The following is a 16,054-nucleotide window of genomic DNA, read 5'->3' as shown; positions in this document are numbered from 1 at the left end:
TGTTGCATAAGGACTTTTCTGAACAATTTGAAGATATTTTCGCCATGAAGATTCCAGATTGGGTTTTAGACCCATTTTCAAGTGTTGAGGAAACAGTAATGCAATTACAAGAAGAATTGATTGAATTAAAAACCAACGAAGAGTTGAAGATCAAATTTAAGAACAGGTACGGTACCACCATTTCTGGTTGCAGCAGCAAATTACAAATCTTTATCCTGGATTATGGACCATTGTGAAAAGGTTTCTAATTGTGTTTCCAGCATCATATTTAGTTGAATGTGGATTTAGTGCCATTATGGACCTTTTGACAAAAAAGAGAAACCGACTACAAATAGTGGAACTGGACAATTTAAGGATGCTGCTCACTAATATTGAGCCAGATGTGGAAAAATTTGTCTCATGGCATCAGGCCCATCCTGCACATTAATAATTTTTATATTAATAAATCAAGTACTTTTAGATAGTGTTGTACAATTATATTTTTGTTTATAAAATAAATGCTTAAATTTTAAATAGTTTTTTATTAAAATTTAATTTTCAGTGTATCATTTTTTTAACTGACTTTATGGAGGGGGGTGCTGGTGAAATATATGCTCTAAAAGGGAGCATTAGTCCAAAAAAGTTTGGGAAACCCTGATATAGAAGAACTCGCTAACATGAAACCCTAACTTTAATTTTAAAACAAGAGCCAATTGACAAATTTTAATGTGATTTTTCAGCATCATAAAATTAGTCAAATTGGGTGTTTTTGTAACATTTTGTGTTGACCAGTGTTATTTGTAGTTATACAGGTGTCTGGATATTAATAGTGGGCAATGTATATACAGTGTGATATATATATATATATATATATATTTTTTTTTTTTTTTTACTTCAAATAGGCCTCTGGGGTTGGGTATATTCATACTATGATTTTTAGCATTTCTCACCAACCATTGAAGTAAAAACGAAAAACAAAATCTTAAAAACTTTACATTTAAATTTACAATAAATTTATGGTAGATCTAACAAAACAAAAGAAGTGTGATTATACAAATAAAATGTTACTGATAATCAAATACTGAATTAAGATAGGATAAAACAAATGTAGTTTACAGTGGATGTACAAATAAAATGAAATAAAATACTGAATTAAAATACAATAAAATATACTAGATTAAAAGTGCTAAAATAACTGAAGCTTTCAAAGGCTTCTGCCTTCTTCCTCAACAGCGCACTTCTATTCTGCAGTGCCTCATTAAATACCAGCAGGTTCACAGTGCGTCTCACACAAATGTGTACTGTTCCCGTACATGTTGGAACCGGAAGCGGCTCAGGAGCGTTCCAGGCGAAAACGTTCATCCCCTCCAAGGATTACCACCTCAAAGAGGGGATGAATGCGTGTATCCCTGTCTCTATTTATATTATTCTCGATAGAACTAATTCATACGCTCTCGAGCCACTTGCAGTCCCAAAATCTATGTGCCTGATCAGTGATGACTGCTTTGTCCGGGAAGATATCATGTTGCTTCTCCCAAAAATGTTCAGCTATGGCGGATTTACCATAATCCGTATTTCTTATTGCGTTTGTGTGCTCCCCCAGACGATCTTTGAGGTGCTGTTTTGTTTCCCCCACATAACACTCCCCACTCCAGGCACTTGATGTTATATACAACCCCACTTATATTTTTGTGTGAGATGGGGTCTTTCACCTGTGACACGACCGTGTGCAGCTTCCGACCTGGGAGCTGTACACAGCGCATCTGGTAATTCCTTAGTATACGAGCTATACGCTTGGTTAAACCTGGATAGTAGGGAACGTATGCGGTGGCTATCGGCGTGAAGGACTCGCATCTCCTCTACCCTCCACTAATATATTTCTCTATGATCCTCTGGGGGTAGCCACACTTCAAAAGATCCGCCGTAACATGCTCATACTCTGTTTTCCTGTCCTCTGAGGTACTACAATGCGATTTTGCCCTATCTACTAGTACTCTTATCACACTGTTCCTGTGATGGTTGGCCTGAGCTGAGTTGTAATGTGAGTATTGGCCTTTGCACATAGGTTTTCTAAACACTTTTGTTTTCAAACACTGGCCTTCTCTACAGATCAACACATCCAGGAACGGCAAAACCCCTCCTTCTACCTCAGAGGTGAATTGTATGAACGGGGAGAAGCTGTTAAGAAAATTCGACGTCTCATCTTCACTCCTCTTCTGAATAATTGAAAACGTATCATCAACGTATCTTTTCCACGGACGCATAGGGAGAACCATATCATTGAATAATGTAGCCTCGAGCTCCTCCATAGCTAAATTAGCTATGATCGCACTGATGGGGGAGCCCATGGCTGCACCATTAGCCTGCTTGTACATGGTGTTACAGAACATAATTGTGGTGCTTGAAAGACATAACTCTATGCCCTTACATATATCCTTTAGGCTTAATTGTGTCCTGCTGTTCAATGTGGTGTCTCTCTGTAAGGCCATGTACGCACAACGTACCCCATGGTCAATTGGAATGCATGTAAACAGAGATGTCACGTCGAAGGATATCATAATTTCATTTTCTTCTATGCATTGTTCTCTTATAAATTGTACAAACTCCTTGCTGTCTCTGATACTATGCTCAGAAAGCCCTGCTAATGGTGACAGCAGTTTGGCCAGGAAACCAGATAGCACATACGTGGGGCTGCCTATAAACGAAACTATAGGTCTGAGTGGCACGCCCACTTTGTGTACTTTTGGCAAGCCATAAAATCTCGGTATCTGGCTTCCTGTTGCATGTAACGACCAATGCCGCTCCTTGGAAATCTAGTTAGACTTCATCCAGTTCTGCACTATTCTATTTTTTGAAGTGTGACTACCCCCAGAGGATCACAGAGAAATATATTAGTGGAGGGCAGTGGAGATGTGAGTCCTTCATGCCGATAGCCACCGCATACGTTCCCTACTATCCGGGTTTAACCTAGCATATAGCTCGTATACTAAGGAATTACCAGATGCGCTGTGTGCAGCTCCCAGGTCGGAAGCTGCACACGGTCGTGTCACAGGTGAAAGACCCCATCTCACACGAAAATATAAGTGGGGTCGTATATAACATCAAGTGCCTGGAGTGTGGGGGAAACAAAACAGCACCTCAAAGATCATCTGGGGAGCACACAAACGCAATAAGAAATGCAGATTATGGTAAATCCGCCGTAGCTGAACATTTTTGAGAGAAGCAACATCATATCTCCCCAGATGAAGCAGTCATCACTGATCGGGTGCATAGATTTTGGGACCACAAGTGGCTCGAGAGCCTACGAATTAGTTCTGTTGAGAATAATATAAATAGAGACGGGTGGCATGCATTCATCCCCTCTTTGAGGCGGTAATCCTTGGAGGGGATGAACATTTTCGCCTGGAACGCTCCTGAGTCGCTTCTGGTTCCAACATGTACAGGAACAGTACACGTTTCGTGAGATGCACCGTGAACCTGCTGGTATTTAATGAGGCACCGCAGAATAGAAGTGCACTGTTGGGGAAGAAGGCAGAAGCCTTTGAAAGCTTCAGTTATTTTAGCGCTTTTAATCTAGTATATTTTATTGTATTTTAATTCAGTATTTTATTATCATTTTATTTGTACATTCACTGTAAACTACATTTGTTTTATCCTATCTTAATTCAGTATTTTATTATCAGTAACATTTTATTTGTATAATCACACTTCTTTTTTTTTGTTTGATCTACTGTAAATTTATTGTAAATTTAAATATAAAGCTTTTTAAGATTTTGGTTTTCGTTTTTACCTCAATGGTTGGTGAGAAACACTAAAAATCATAGTGTATATATATATATATATTTTTTTTTTTTTTTTTTTATTTATTTTTTTTTATTTATTTTTTTTTATTTATTTTTTTTTTTAATAGCTATGGCTATTATATGATACAATGTGATTTGAAGCTCTTATAAAGTTGTCTTTGCATGTAACTTTTTCTTGATAAAATGTAATGCTGAATAATTAATTTTTTTAATTTGTTTTACAAGAAAAGCATTCTCTCTCATGATTATGAAGAGGAGTTAAATATTTATGGTGTTATGGGATTTGATCCTTCTGATGAAGAATGTCATGGCAGAATTAATCTTTATGACAATGAAACAGGAAAGAAGATAAAAAGTATAGATATGAGTATGAAACTTAACGAGGTAAACTATTTAAATATTTATCTCATTTATTCATTCATTTTTTATCACTATTCTCAAGTTTTGTATAATACGGGTAGAGTGAATTAGTGAATTCATAATTGTTTATAAGAAATAAAATCAATCCAATGCAAAAACGAATACCCAGCTTTTCATTTGCTGAGGAAATTGCTGATGTGATATGTTTTGTCTTTCAGGACCAGTAAACCAGATGAAAAAGTATACATTTCACTTTCTGGAAAGTTATAGAATGAGACCTATCAGTGAAATCAAACATAAAATTCTCTGAATTTGTCGTAGACAGAAAGTTAACTTTCCTAAACCACATTGTCTCCAACCAAAAGAAGGTTGAAAAATTAGTGGAGAGTGCCAGGAGAGAGAGGGGGGGAGAGGAATATCTTAGTTATATAAGTGGAAAACGATGCAAGAAAGCATACAGCATTAGCTAAAAGAAAAAACCACATTTCCTCTATCACTTGTCCTTTCCTCTAATATTTTATCTAGTTCTTTCTTGAATTTTTTTCAAATTATTACACATGTATACAGTGCCAAATGGAAGTTTGTTCAAAGAATCAACTACCCACTGGTTGAATACAAGCTTCCACATATCTGTGCAACAACCATAGTTCCTCAATTTGAATTTATGTCCCCTCTTGTATAGTCTAAGCAAGAAAAAGGATTCTGTCAACATTGAGCTTCTCTGTCCATTCAAAGCCTAAACACCACATTCAGATCTCTTTGCAGGGGCCTAATCTCCAGATGGTGCAGTTTGGCACTGAAGCTATTCCTGGTAAGAGCACCCTTTTGTTTTTCTCACTAACTTCATTGCTCTTCTCTCTACCCATTCCAACAGATACATATCCTTCCACGTGCAGCCTAAAATGAGGCTTTGAGTAGTACTTTATGCACTACTCAAGATATGGCCTAACCATTGCCTCACACAACAGGAAAATCACCTCCTTATCCCTGCTGGAAAAATTCCTATATATCATTGACAAAACTCCATGAGTTGTTCTGGCAACTTGTTCTCACTACTCAAAGATGACCAAATGTGTGTTGACACACTGCTCTGAGTGTGTCAACACACATTTGGAATGTTAATCTGGGATTACTGCTACCCATATATACCAATGAGTTAAAATATTATGACCACCTATCTAATGTGATGTTGGTCCTCCACGTGCAGCCAAAACAGCTCATACCCAGCGAGGCATTGATGGTACAAGATTTCTAAATGTGTCTTGTGGTATCTGGTACCAACACATAACCAGCAGATCCTTTAACTCCTGTAAAGTCCGTGGTTGAGACGCTGCAGATCGGAGTTGCTATTCCAACACAAACCATAGATGCTCGATGGGATTAATGTTGGGGGCGGGGGGATACCCTGGATAGCCAGGTGAGCAGGAGCAGCAGTGTGTAGCACATGCTTCTTGATTAGATTGGGGTTCGAGCCCGTGACCACCAAATATGGAGGATGCAGAAAGGTCAGGGAATGACCACCACATATCCCCAAAGCAATATGGCCTTAGTTGCTAATGCTCCTAAAAACCAAATAACAAACAAACCTTGTCGGGGAAATTTGGAGGCCAGGGCAATACCTGGAAGTCTTTCTCATGTTCCGCGAAGCAGTCATGAACAATCTGGGTGGTGTGACCTGGCGCATTATACTGCTGAAAGACGGCAATGCCAGAGGAGAAGACAGTTGCCATGAAAGGGTGTACCTGGTCAGCAATGATATTTAGGTAGGTGAGTTCCCTGCACATGGATGACTGGACCGAGGGTATCCCAGCAGAACATCGCCCAAAGCATGACACCGCCGCCACCGGCTTATTTTTGTCTTACAGTGCATCCAGGCACACTTCCCCTGGTAAACGACGCAAACGTACGCGGCCATCCACATGGTGCAACAGGAAATGTGATTCATTGGACCAGACGACCTTCTTCCAATCACTCAAGGTCCAGTTTCGATGCTCGCGTGAGTGAACCGTGGTTAGCATAGGTATTCAGAGCATCCTGCGGCTATGCAGCCCCATTTTCAGCAGGGTTCAATGTACTGTGTGTGTGTGTGTGTGTGTTGTGACACATTACTCCCATCACTATCATTCCAATTACTGGCAAGTTGTGCCACAGTTGCATTTCTGTTGCCACCTACCATGAGGGAGCTCGAGCATCAATGAACACATCACCAGCGGTTCGTGGGTTCCCCCTCCTCGGACCACTTTCGGTAGGTACTAAGCATGGCTGACCATGAGCATTCCACCAGCAATGCCATTTCGGATATTTTCTGACCCAGTTGTCTGACCATTACAATTTGGCTTTTGTCAAACTCGCTTAAGTCCGCTGCCTTTCCCATCTGAAGAACAAGAGTAACACTGATTAACGGAGCTCAGTATCAGGTGTTTTTATACCATGTCCTGACCCACCCACGCGCCGTAGTTCACCTGCAGTTGCTTAAATTTGCATAATGACTCGCTGGTCATAATGTTTTGGCTCATCAGCATATAGTACCTTACATTTGTCAATGTTAAACTTCAGTTTCCACTTCTCAGCCCATCTGACTTATTTTTTTATATATCTTGTTGCAGTAACATACCCTGATTACTGTCATGAACCCCCTGCCAACTTTTGTATCATATCAAATTTAGACATTAAGCCTTATATGTCTTCATCATCATTAATAAATTATACAAAACAACATGGGCCCAGCATTGATCCCTGCAGAACTCCACTAATAATAGTAGTCCAAGAAAAGTAGTGCCATTGATAAAAACTGTGTGTCTTCTCTCACTCAACCATCACTTTTTCCTTAACAGAAACTTGCCTTTAATACCACACTGCTCTCATTTGTACAGCAATTTTTTATGTGTAGCCTTGTGAAAAGCGTTTTTGTAATCTAATTATGCGATGACAAAATTATTTTTTGCCTCAACTTACTTTGGCACTGTGTCATTGTATGCAGTTAGATTGGTCAGACTATACAGCCCCTTAACAAATCCACTCTATGACTGCAGTATAAATGCATTCCTGTCTAGATAGTTGTGCCTTACTTCTTTAACCAGTGACGCCATTATTTTCCCTGGAACAGAAGTGAAGCTAAAAGGTATGTAATTATTCATGCAACTTTGATCCCCAGCTCCATGTGCCAAGTGATTTTGTGATGATTAGGTGCCTTTGCCAGTGAATTTGTGCTCTCTTTTGAAGAAATAAAATAATTTCCTTGTTTACAGTATTACACTAATACTCAATTAAATAATCTTCAGTAAAGAAATCACTTTAACTAGATCAGAAGGAAAAGTAACCTTTTTTCTTTTGTCCTTTTTGTTTTTATCACTAAGCCATTACTGCTTGGTCACAAGTTGGCACTGCTCCTGCCTCCACATGGTGGGGCCAATAACTTGAAGGGGACAAGCACTCCCTTCCTTGACGAAATAGAGTAAACACTTCCCAAATTCCAGAAATCCACTGTGTACACAGGTCCTCCGGGTCTGTCACAGCAAAATGTCAAAAGAAAAACTGACATAGACAGAATCCAAACTCCAGCATTTCTCATTATCCACTCAACTCAAGAACAGCTGATTGTAAAACACTCATCATTTCTAGAGCACAATAGTTAGCCCAATCCAGTTTGTCATTTAAGATTGGAAGACTTACCGGTTGAAGTTGTCACTGCTTTGACAGTCTGAGCAACTACAAAAACTAAAAATTGGGTGAAACCGCCGTAGGCTAGACGTGCGGAAATTTGCCTTTAGCCAGCGAGTGGTTGGTTGGTGGAACAGACTTCCATCCCTTGTCGTGGAAGTTGATAGCCTAAATAAGTTTAAGGCTCAGCTGGACAGGTATTTTGAACGAACGGAGGGGTGAAGTGGGAGTGGTTTTTTTTTTTTTTTTTTTTTTTGGATGATGCTGCATAAGCTTGCTTTCTTGCATCAAATGCCTCTACTAATGCTAATACTGTTTCACCATATGTTTTCCTGAACACATCAAGTGGTGTCATCACTGAATGGGATATCATCAATCTGTCAGATAAAGAGTTAAAGCAAGAACTGTAAGATCAAAGTATTATCAATGTAAGATGAATTATGACAAAGCAGAATGGTCTACTAGTTCCAGCTCAGAACTTAATCCTTACTTTTGACAATCCCAAACGACCAACAGTGATCAAAGTAGGTTATCTTAATTGCCATGTTAAAGCCTACATTTCAAACCCCTTACATTGCTACAAGTGCCAGAAGTTTGGGCACTCGCAGACAGTGTGCAGGGGAGCAACTGCCTGTGCCACGTGTGGATCCACTAATACTGATTAGGACAACTCAGTATTGTTGCACAGCTGCAATACTGAGTTGTTCTAACTGCAGAGAAGCACATCCAGCATATTCCATTTTAATTTATGATATAGACAGAAATTCCTCCAAGGAAGAAATACTTGATCTTTTTTATAAAAACTTTTAGCAAACAAGGTTTTTCTTTTGGTGATTTCACCAAGGAAGTTACCTTTCGTTTTAGTACTTCCTCAAAATCTAGACAAACTGTGAATTGGATTCTAGGCTTTTCCCCAAGAATATATAAACTTGCTATCTTCTTAGAATGCTTATACATTGGTCTTCTCATAGATGTAGTTGGTTGGTCTTCTCATGCCTTTCTCAGTGGTACCAAGTGTTTTTCATGTTTTGGTTATGGACACACCACTGCCTCCTGTTCTCGGGATGTTCCATCTTGCAGTCACTGTGCCTGTACTGCACGTCTTCGAGGACTGTCCCAATAAAGATCAGACTCCCCCCATTGTTGCAACTGTAAGCGTAAAAAGAAGAATCGTAAACATTCAGTCTGAGATGTTACCTGTAGTGAATACATATGAACTTTGGAAAATGTAAGGAATCGTACTCAATATGAATAATACATTCTTAAATTCAAATCATAATTATAGTTCTAAGTCATCCAATTCTTCTGTTAAAATTCTTCAGCTTAATGGTCAAAAATCAAAAACTGTTGCAGATGAACTTCAGCAAGTCTCCCTGGAGAAATCTATCAATATTTTGTTAATTCAAGAGCTCTATTATTTGCATGGCATGATTACTGGGTTTCCTACAACCAAAACAGTCTTATATGCTCCACATCAACATCCTTGTTCTGCTATTGTGCTTTTGAATGATGTTTTGGAGGTTACTTTGATTGTCTGTCTAAGTTCCCAATTTGTAACTTGTGCATATATCTATGGTCCATTTGAAGTATCTATTTCTTTTCAGTTTGTCCTCCTCAAGATGAATTGGATGAAATTCTTTCTTTTCTTGACCATGCTTTCAGAATCTTGTGCCCAGCAAATTTTACTGTAGCTGGTGATTTTAATGCCAAATCCGTGACTTGATTCTGTTCTCTTTCCAACCCTCTTGGTCATCTTCTTGAAGATTTTATCCTGTAGAACCGACTTAATATTCTTAACAAACCTGATCTACCTTCTACCTTTTCTTCTTCCATTGGTCAATCCAATATTGATTTAACGCTCTGTTCTTCCTCTATTTTAAACAAAATCTGTTCTTGGACAGTTTGTGTTGATTGGACTTTTGATCATCGCGCAATTTTCTTTCAGATTCAACCTGTTCCTTCCATTTCTTCCTAGTATACTTCCACCCCCCTCTCACTTTTCCTTGCAAAATGCCAATTGGCAGAAATTCTCTAATATTTTGATTTCTGAATTTTCTTGTTTTTCTGAAGTTTCTGAAAATATGCCTCCAAATGACTGCTACTCATGTTTACAATACTCTTCCTCAAAGTTGCTACTCACTCTACTAATAGGAAATCTAAAAAACGTTACCACTCCTTGGTGGAACAGAGAATTGACAATCTTGCATCATGAAGTTTTTCATGCCCGAAAAAATTATCAGCGGCATAGACATTCTTGGCCAGCTGATGATGTCAACTAAATCCATGCAATCTAGCATAGAAAAAAACATCAATATGTCAAACTCATTGCTAAATCCAAATTTGACACCTGGAAGAAATTTGTTCATCGTGTTGGTAATCAAAGTCCCTGGAACATTGTTTACAAAATTGCTAGAAACAGGCTACATGCACCTATTATCTATAACACTGAATCTCTTTCTTGGACAGACACTGTGAATTCAATTCTGGATGCTCTCTTCTTAGCTTATGATCCCCTTTTAGATTTGTCCTGTCATACAGATGTTCAATCACTTAATATTAATTATTTTCCTTCCTCAGTTGCTGTTCCTTTAACCCCCGTATACTTTCTATTAACAACTGACAAACTGATTTAAGGTTTTTTTTTTTTTTTTTTTTTTTATTAAGGTAAATAAAATGGTTATAAAAATAAAATAAAAACGTTAAAATACATAAGTAAAGAGCAATAAAATATAAAATATGAAATAAAATAGTAGCTTTTGGGACAAGTTGTCCTCCTTCAGCTAGTCAGTGAATGGTGTACTGCATGTATATATATGTTAAGTAAAATAACAGGAGTTGACTGGGCATGATCATGAATCACAAATCTGGTGCTGGTAATGCAAAAGAATTACGTATATGTGATGAATGTCAGTACTCTTCGCACTGCAGAATAGACTCCATAATGGGGGGTGCATATGTGCCCCCATCATGGTTCATAGTACTATTACAGTTGACTATGTGCAGTGCCTCAAGCCATGAGTGCTGGCGGTAATCAAGTGAATAGCCGATGATCTCAATGTAACATCAGGGATCAAGATTATGTTGTTCAACCCAATAATATTCAGAAACAGTGGAGTGCTTAAAGTTAGCAGTTCGGAGAGTCCCCCCTCATGTTCTGAAACACAATCTTTCAACCTCCTGGCAGTTTCATCTGCATAACGTTCCCCACAATCTGGACATGTAATGCGATAAACAGAACCGCTCCGTAGAAAAGCAAAAATGGACATTTTTACCTTAGAAATAATGAAACGTAATTTCCTACCAGGGTGTGTGTTTATCGCATTACGTATCCAGATTGATTTTTAATTATATTGATTTCAGACTCATTTGAATTACATCCATAATTTAATTAGAAATAAAACTGCTTTGAACTCAAAATGTTCTTAGCTAGTTTTCTATGCGAGAGACAATAGGTAATTGTAGCGAAACTGAACCTATCCTTTCATCTTTCACTACTTATCTACATGGGTGGTTGAGGCTTACAGTTTGGGGAAATTCAAAGGTCAGCTGAATAGTTACCTATGGGAAGAGGGAAATGCATATGTTTGTCTGTTTCCTTTTCTTTTATTATAAGCTTCCTTGCACCATATGGCCATTACTAGTGCTAATGCTAATCACAAACAACCTGGTGATTATGAATAAACCCAACCAGCCAACAACCTACAGCAGCCTGCATGGAGGGAGTAACATAGATATTACTCTTACAACAACAACATTATCCATGAAGATCACTGACTGGTCAGTCAATGAAAACTGGATAACGTTAGACCACAAAACAATTCACAACAGCAGAAAAACCCAGAGAGAACAGTCAATCAAGACGTCACTAGATATGCAATAAAAACTGTTAAATGTAACACATTTAAACAGGAGTAACCAAAAACTTTCATAAGAAAAACTACAGGCACTTCCTGCACAAACAGCTGAAGAAAAATTGGCCATAATACAACTGGCATTATTGCAGCATCCAATTTAGTGCTGAGGAAAAGGAAACCCAAATCTAAATGTCCGGTGGACATTAGAAAAAGAAACCCAAATCTAAATGTCCGGTGGAAATTAGAAAAAGAAACCCAAATCTAATGTCTGGTGGACATTAGAATTAACCATATTGGGAAAGAAGACACATGATGCAAGAAAAAAAATTCCAAAGAAGCTGTACTATTTAACCCCAGGGTCTCACACCCGGTGAGTATTGGCTCTTTCTCACCGTCTTTCTCGGGGTCTTCAGCTGGATATCATCATTTTTCTCTTCTTGGTGATTCCCTTCTACTCCTGTCTCTTGTTTTCTCTCTCTCTCTCTCTCTCTCTCTCTCTCTCTCTCTCTCTCTCTCTCTCTCTCTCTCTCTCTCTCTCTCTCTCTCTCACACACACACACACACACACACACAATAACTCAGAAATTTGTTTTTGGCTGGTGCAGCAAATGCCTCAGGCTTCCTTGCACCATATGGCTATCTAGGAGGTAGAAGCCCTGAGATATAAATATAAGGAAATCAGAAATAAATCTACATATGAAATATGAAAATCAAAAATGAGAATCATGGAGAAATCTAGTAAGAGCAGAATGTAATGCCAACCCTTGGGGCAATTATTTATAAAATTGTCTGCCAGAAACTGCCACACAAGGAGATATGACAAACACAATCATAGCCCCAGATGGAAGTTCCACCCACACTTTTGACATTAGCATCAATAAAGGCATATGATGCAAAAAAGCAAACTTATATAGCATCAACAAAAAAAAAAAAAAAAAAACCTTCTCATTTCACCCATCCACTTGCTCCAAAAGTTTGTCTAGTTCTGCCTTAAATCTATTTAAGCTATCAACTTCTACAATGACAGATGAAAGTTTGTTCCAGCAATCAACCACCCGCTGGCTAAAGGCAAACACTTCTATACTACACACATCTATCCTACAACTGTCTTTCCTCAATTTGAATTTATGCCCTCTCAGGCAATTATTCTGAGCAAGAGGAAGAATCCCATCAGCATTGAGCATGCTCAAACCATTCAAGGCCTTATACACTTCAATCAGATCACTTCACAGGTGCCTAGTCTCCAGACACTGTAATTTGCAAAATTTAAGCCTTTCTAAGTGCACCCCTTTGTTCCATTCACTAATCTTGTTGCCATTCTCTGTACTCATTCCAGCAGCTCTACATCCTTCTTAAAATGAGGCCTCCAGGCCTGTATACAGTACTCAAGGTGTGGCCTGACCATTGCCTTACACAAGGGAATAATCACTTCCTTATCCCTGCTAGAAAAATTCCTGCATATCATTGACAAGACTCCATGAGCTACTCTTGCAGACCATCTGCACTGCTCAGAAAACTTCATATCTGACTGCACAATTATCCCCTAGTCCTTTTCATTCTCTACCACCGTCAGTGTAGTACCACACAGTTGATACGTTACTCTGGGGATACTGCTTCCCATATGCAATACCTTTCATTTGTCAATGTTAAACTTTAGTTGTCACTTCTCAGCCCATCTGCTGAACTTTTCTAGATCCTGTTGCAGTAGCGTACTGTCATTGACAACCCTGCCAACTTTGTATCGTCTGCAAACTTAGACATTAAGCCTGATATACCATCATCAATATCATTAATAAATACAGAAAACAAAAATGGGCTCAACATTGAACCCTGGGGAACTCCACTAATAACATTAGTCCACGATTACTACTCTTTGTCTTCCCCCACTCAACCATCCCTTTAGCCATAGCAGCAATTTGCCTCCAATGCCACACTGCTCCAATTTGTGCAACTGTATCAAAAGCCTTTCTAAGATCCAAATATATGATATGAAAATTATTCTTTGCATCCAGTTCCTTTGTGACCACATCATTGTATCCAATAAAATTAGTCAGACCAGACTTCCCCCTAACAAATCCATGCTGTGTCCAACCTATAACTGAAGTCTTGTGTAGGTGACCCCGCAGTGCTTCTTTAACTAGTGCCTCCATTAATTTCCCTGGAACAGAAGTTAAACTAACAGGTCTGTAATTACTTGTGTTGTCCTTTGATCCTCTTTTGTGAATTGAGGTCACATTTGCACATCTCCAGTCTGTGGGTACCTCCCCCGAGTCCAAGGAAGCTGTCATTATGATGGCTAAGGGTTTGCTTACTTCCTTTGCTGCCTCCTTTAATATAACTGGGTAGATCCCATCCACCCCGGGTGCCTTTCTTATGTTTATCTTCAACAATTTGTCTTCCACTTTGCTCTCAGTTATTACACAATTATCTAGTTCATTGCCAGAGTTTAATACACCTCTGGCATTCCTTTCCCTAAATAACTCCTCATGTGTGAATGTAGGTGCAAAATACTCATTTAGTTTGTTAGCTACCTGAGCAGGATCATCAACAGTTGAACCATTGATATCAGTGGACCAATCTGATTCATTCTCTTCCTTCTAGAGTTTACATAAGTAAAGTACTATTTGCTGGTTTTCTTTGCATCCTTTGTCCTTGTGATCACTTGGAATCAGATTGTCTAACAACTCTTAGCAGCTGTTTACTGATGACCTCAACAGGAAATATACAGTAAAGAATCAGGGAGGAAAACCAAACGTACACTAATGACCAAGTAGAACCACCATTCAAATTGGATGAATTGAATGCAGTAACAAATAAGATAAAGGAAAAGAAGTGTCCAGGACATGATCTTTTAGAACCAGAAGTAGTCAGAAAAGGTGTTGAATACTTACCAAATACAGTTTTTGATTTTTACAACAAATGCCTCACAACTGGCTGCTTCCCCCCTTGCTTGGAAGCAGGCAATATTATATCTTCTGATTAAAGGACCTGACAAGCCTCCTTCTGTAGCCAAATCATATTGGCCAATTTGCCTACTGTCAGTGATGGAAAAATACTAGAATTGACTTTCACAGCAGGCTAAAACACGCAAACTAAAGATATCACCCAGCAAGATGAAGCCCATAGTCACGAAAGGTAAATTAAGTGACAACAGACCCCCTCCAACCATAAAAATTGAAAACAAACCTATAACACATACAAAACACTGGATATACCTTGGGCTCATTGTGGATAAAAACTTACGTTGTGTAAGTTTGTTGGCCTTATTAGGAGGGGAGGTCTGAGATTGGGGGCTGAGAAATAAGGAAGGCTTTATCAACCGTTTTTATAAAAGCATCTTTCTCCCCATGGTAACATATGGTGCCACAGAGTAGACAAAACACTAATCAGGAAAAGACTCCCTGAAAAAGTTGATTCTACTCACTATCACACGAGCGTGCAGAACCACTTCAACTTGTGCACTGCAAGTCATCATGGGTAACCTCCCACTGAATTTATGAGAAGTTGTTTATAGGAGATTATCTTACCACCTAAGGGAACAGCTAGCTGCAACAATCCTGAACATCACAATAAATCCAAGTGACAATATAAAACAAGTGCCTCAAAACCTCTACCAGCCATGGCAAAGCATTGGGATGTCGCTACACTGGGTAGGGTAACTTATAGATTTATTTCCAACATCAAGAGTCTAGACACAAGAAAATGTCCCTGCTTTGCTCCAGGATTGAATGTCATGTACTTGATTACAGGCCATGGACCCTTTAACCAAAAATTACACTCCTTTGGACTGGCAGATAGCCTACAGTGTACTTGTGGAGAAGATTAGACAAGGGAACATGTCTTACACTCCTATCCCAATTATGATCTCTCCAGGAATGTATTGATTTCCATTGAGGAGATGAACGCTACTTGTTCACTGAAAAGGACAAATACAACCACCTATCTTCTTACATCCAAGAAGTATTCACTCTAAGAAAAAACAACAGACTAAGACAAAATGTACAAACACAGCTATTCAGCAACCAGCAAGCCTACAACAGAACTGGTTGCTGGTTGCTGAATAGCTGTGGTTGTACAGCAACCAGCAAGCCTACAACAGAACTGATGAATACCCACTCCTTACCTGAATGATGGTAAATTCCAGCATAGGGGAACTTATGATAGCCAGGGAACGAACCACTGCACTAACCAACTGTTTTTTTTTTTTAATTAATTTGTTTATTTTTTATTTTATTTTATTTTTAAAATAAATTTTAAAATGCTTTTCTTTTCTTTCTTTCTTTCTTTCCTTTTTTTTTTTTTTTTGTGTGGGCCCTCTCTGGAAGGTCAGATGACCCTAGGGATGGCTTAGCCAGAGTAATGATTCCAGACTCCTTGGCCCAGTTCTCTGTGCCATGA

The 16,054-nt window shown here is 38.7% G+C and overlaps 1 protein-coding gene across 1 annotated transcript in view; it reads left to right on the top strand.

The window, feature by feature from the left end:
* LOC150079223 (DDB1- and CUL4-associated factor 17-like) overlaps positions 1-16,054 on the top strand; it is a 260,750-nt gene that overhangs the window by 230,672 nt on the left and 14,024 nt on the right. The window contains exon 12 of the mRNA XM_090382995.1: positions 4,008-4,166. Within this exon, the coding sequence (XP_090239121.1) occupies positions 4,008-4,166 (159 nt within the window). The remainder of the gene's footprint in view (positions 1-4,007; positions 4,167-16,054) is intronic.

The sequence above is a fragment of the Mastigoproctus giganteus genome, chromosome 10, assembly GCF_048544385.1.
Source record: "Mastigoproctus giganteus isolate SK-2022 chromosome 10, ASM4854438v1, whole genome shotgun sequence".
NCBI classification, from domain to species: Eukaryota; Metazoa; Arthropoda; class Arachnida; order Uropygi; family Thelyphonidae; genus Mastigoproctus; species Mastigoproctus giganteus.
Note: the sequence above shows the minus strand (reverse complement) of the source record. Positions and strands in the feature narration are given on the sequence as shown.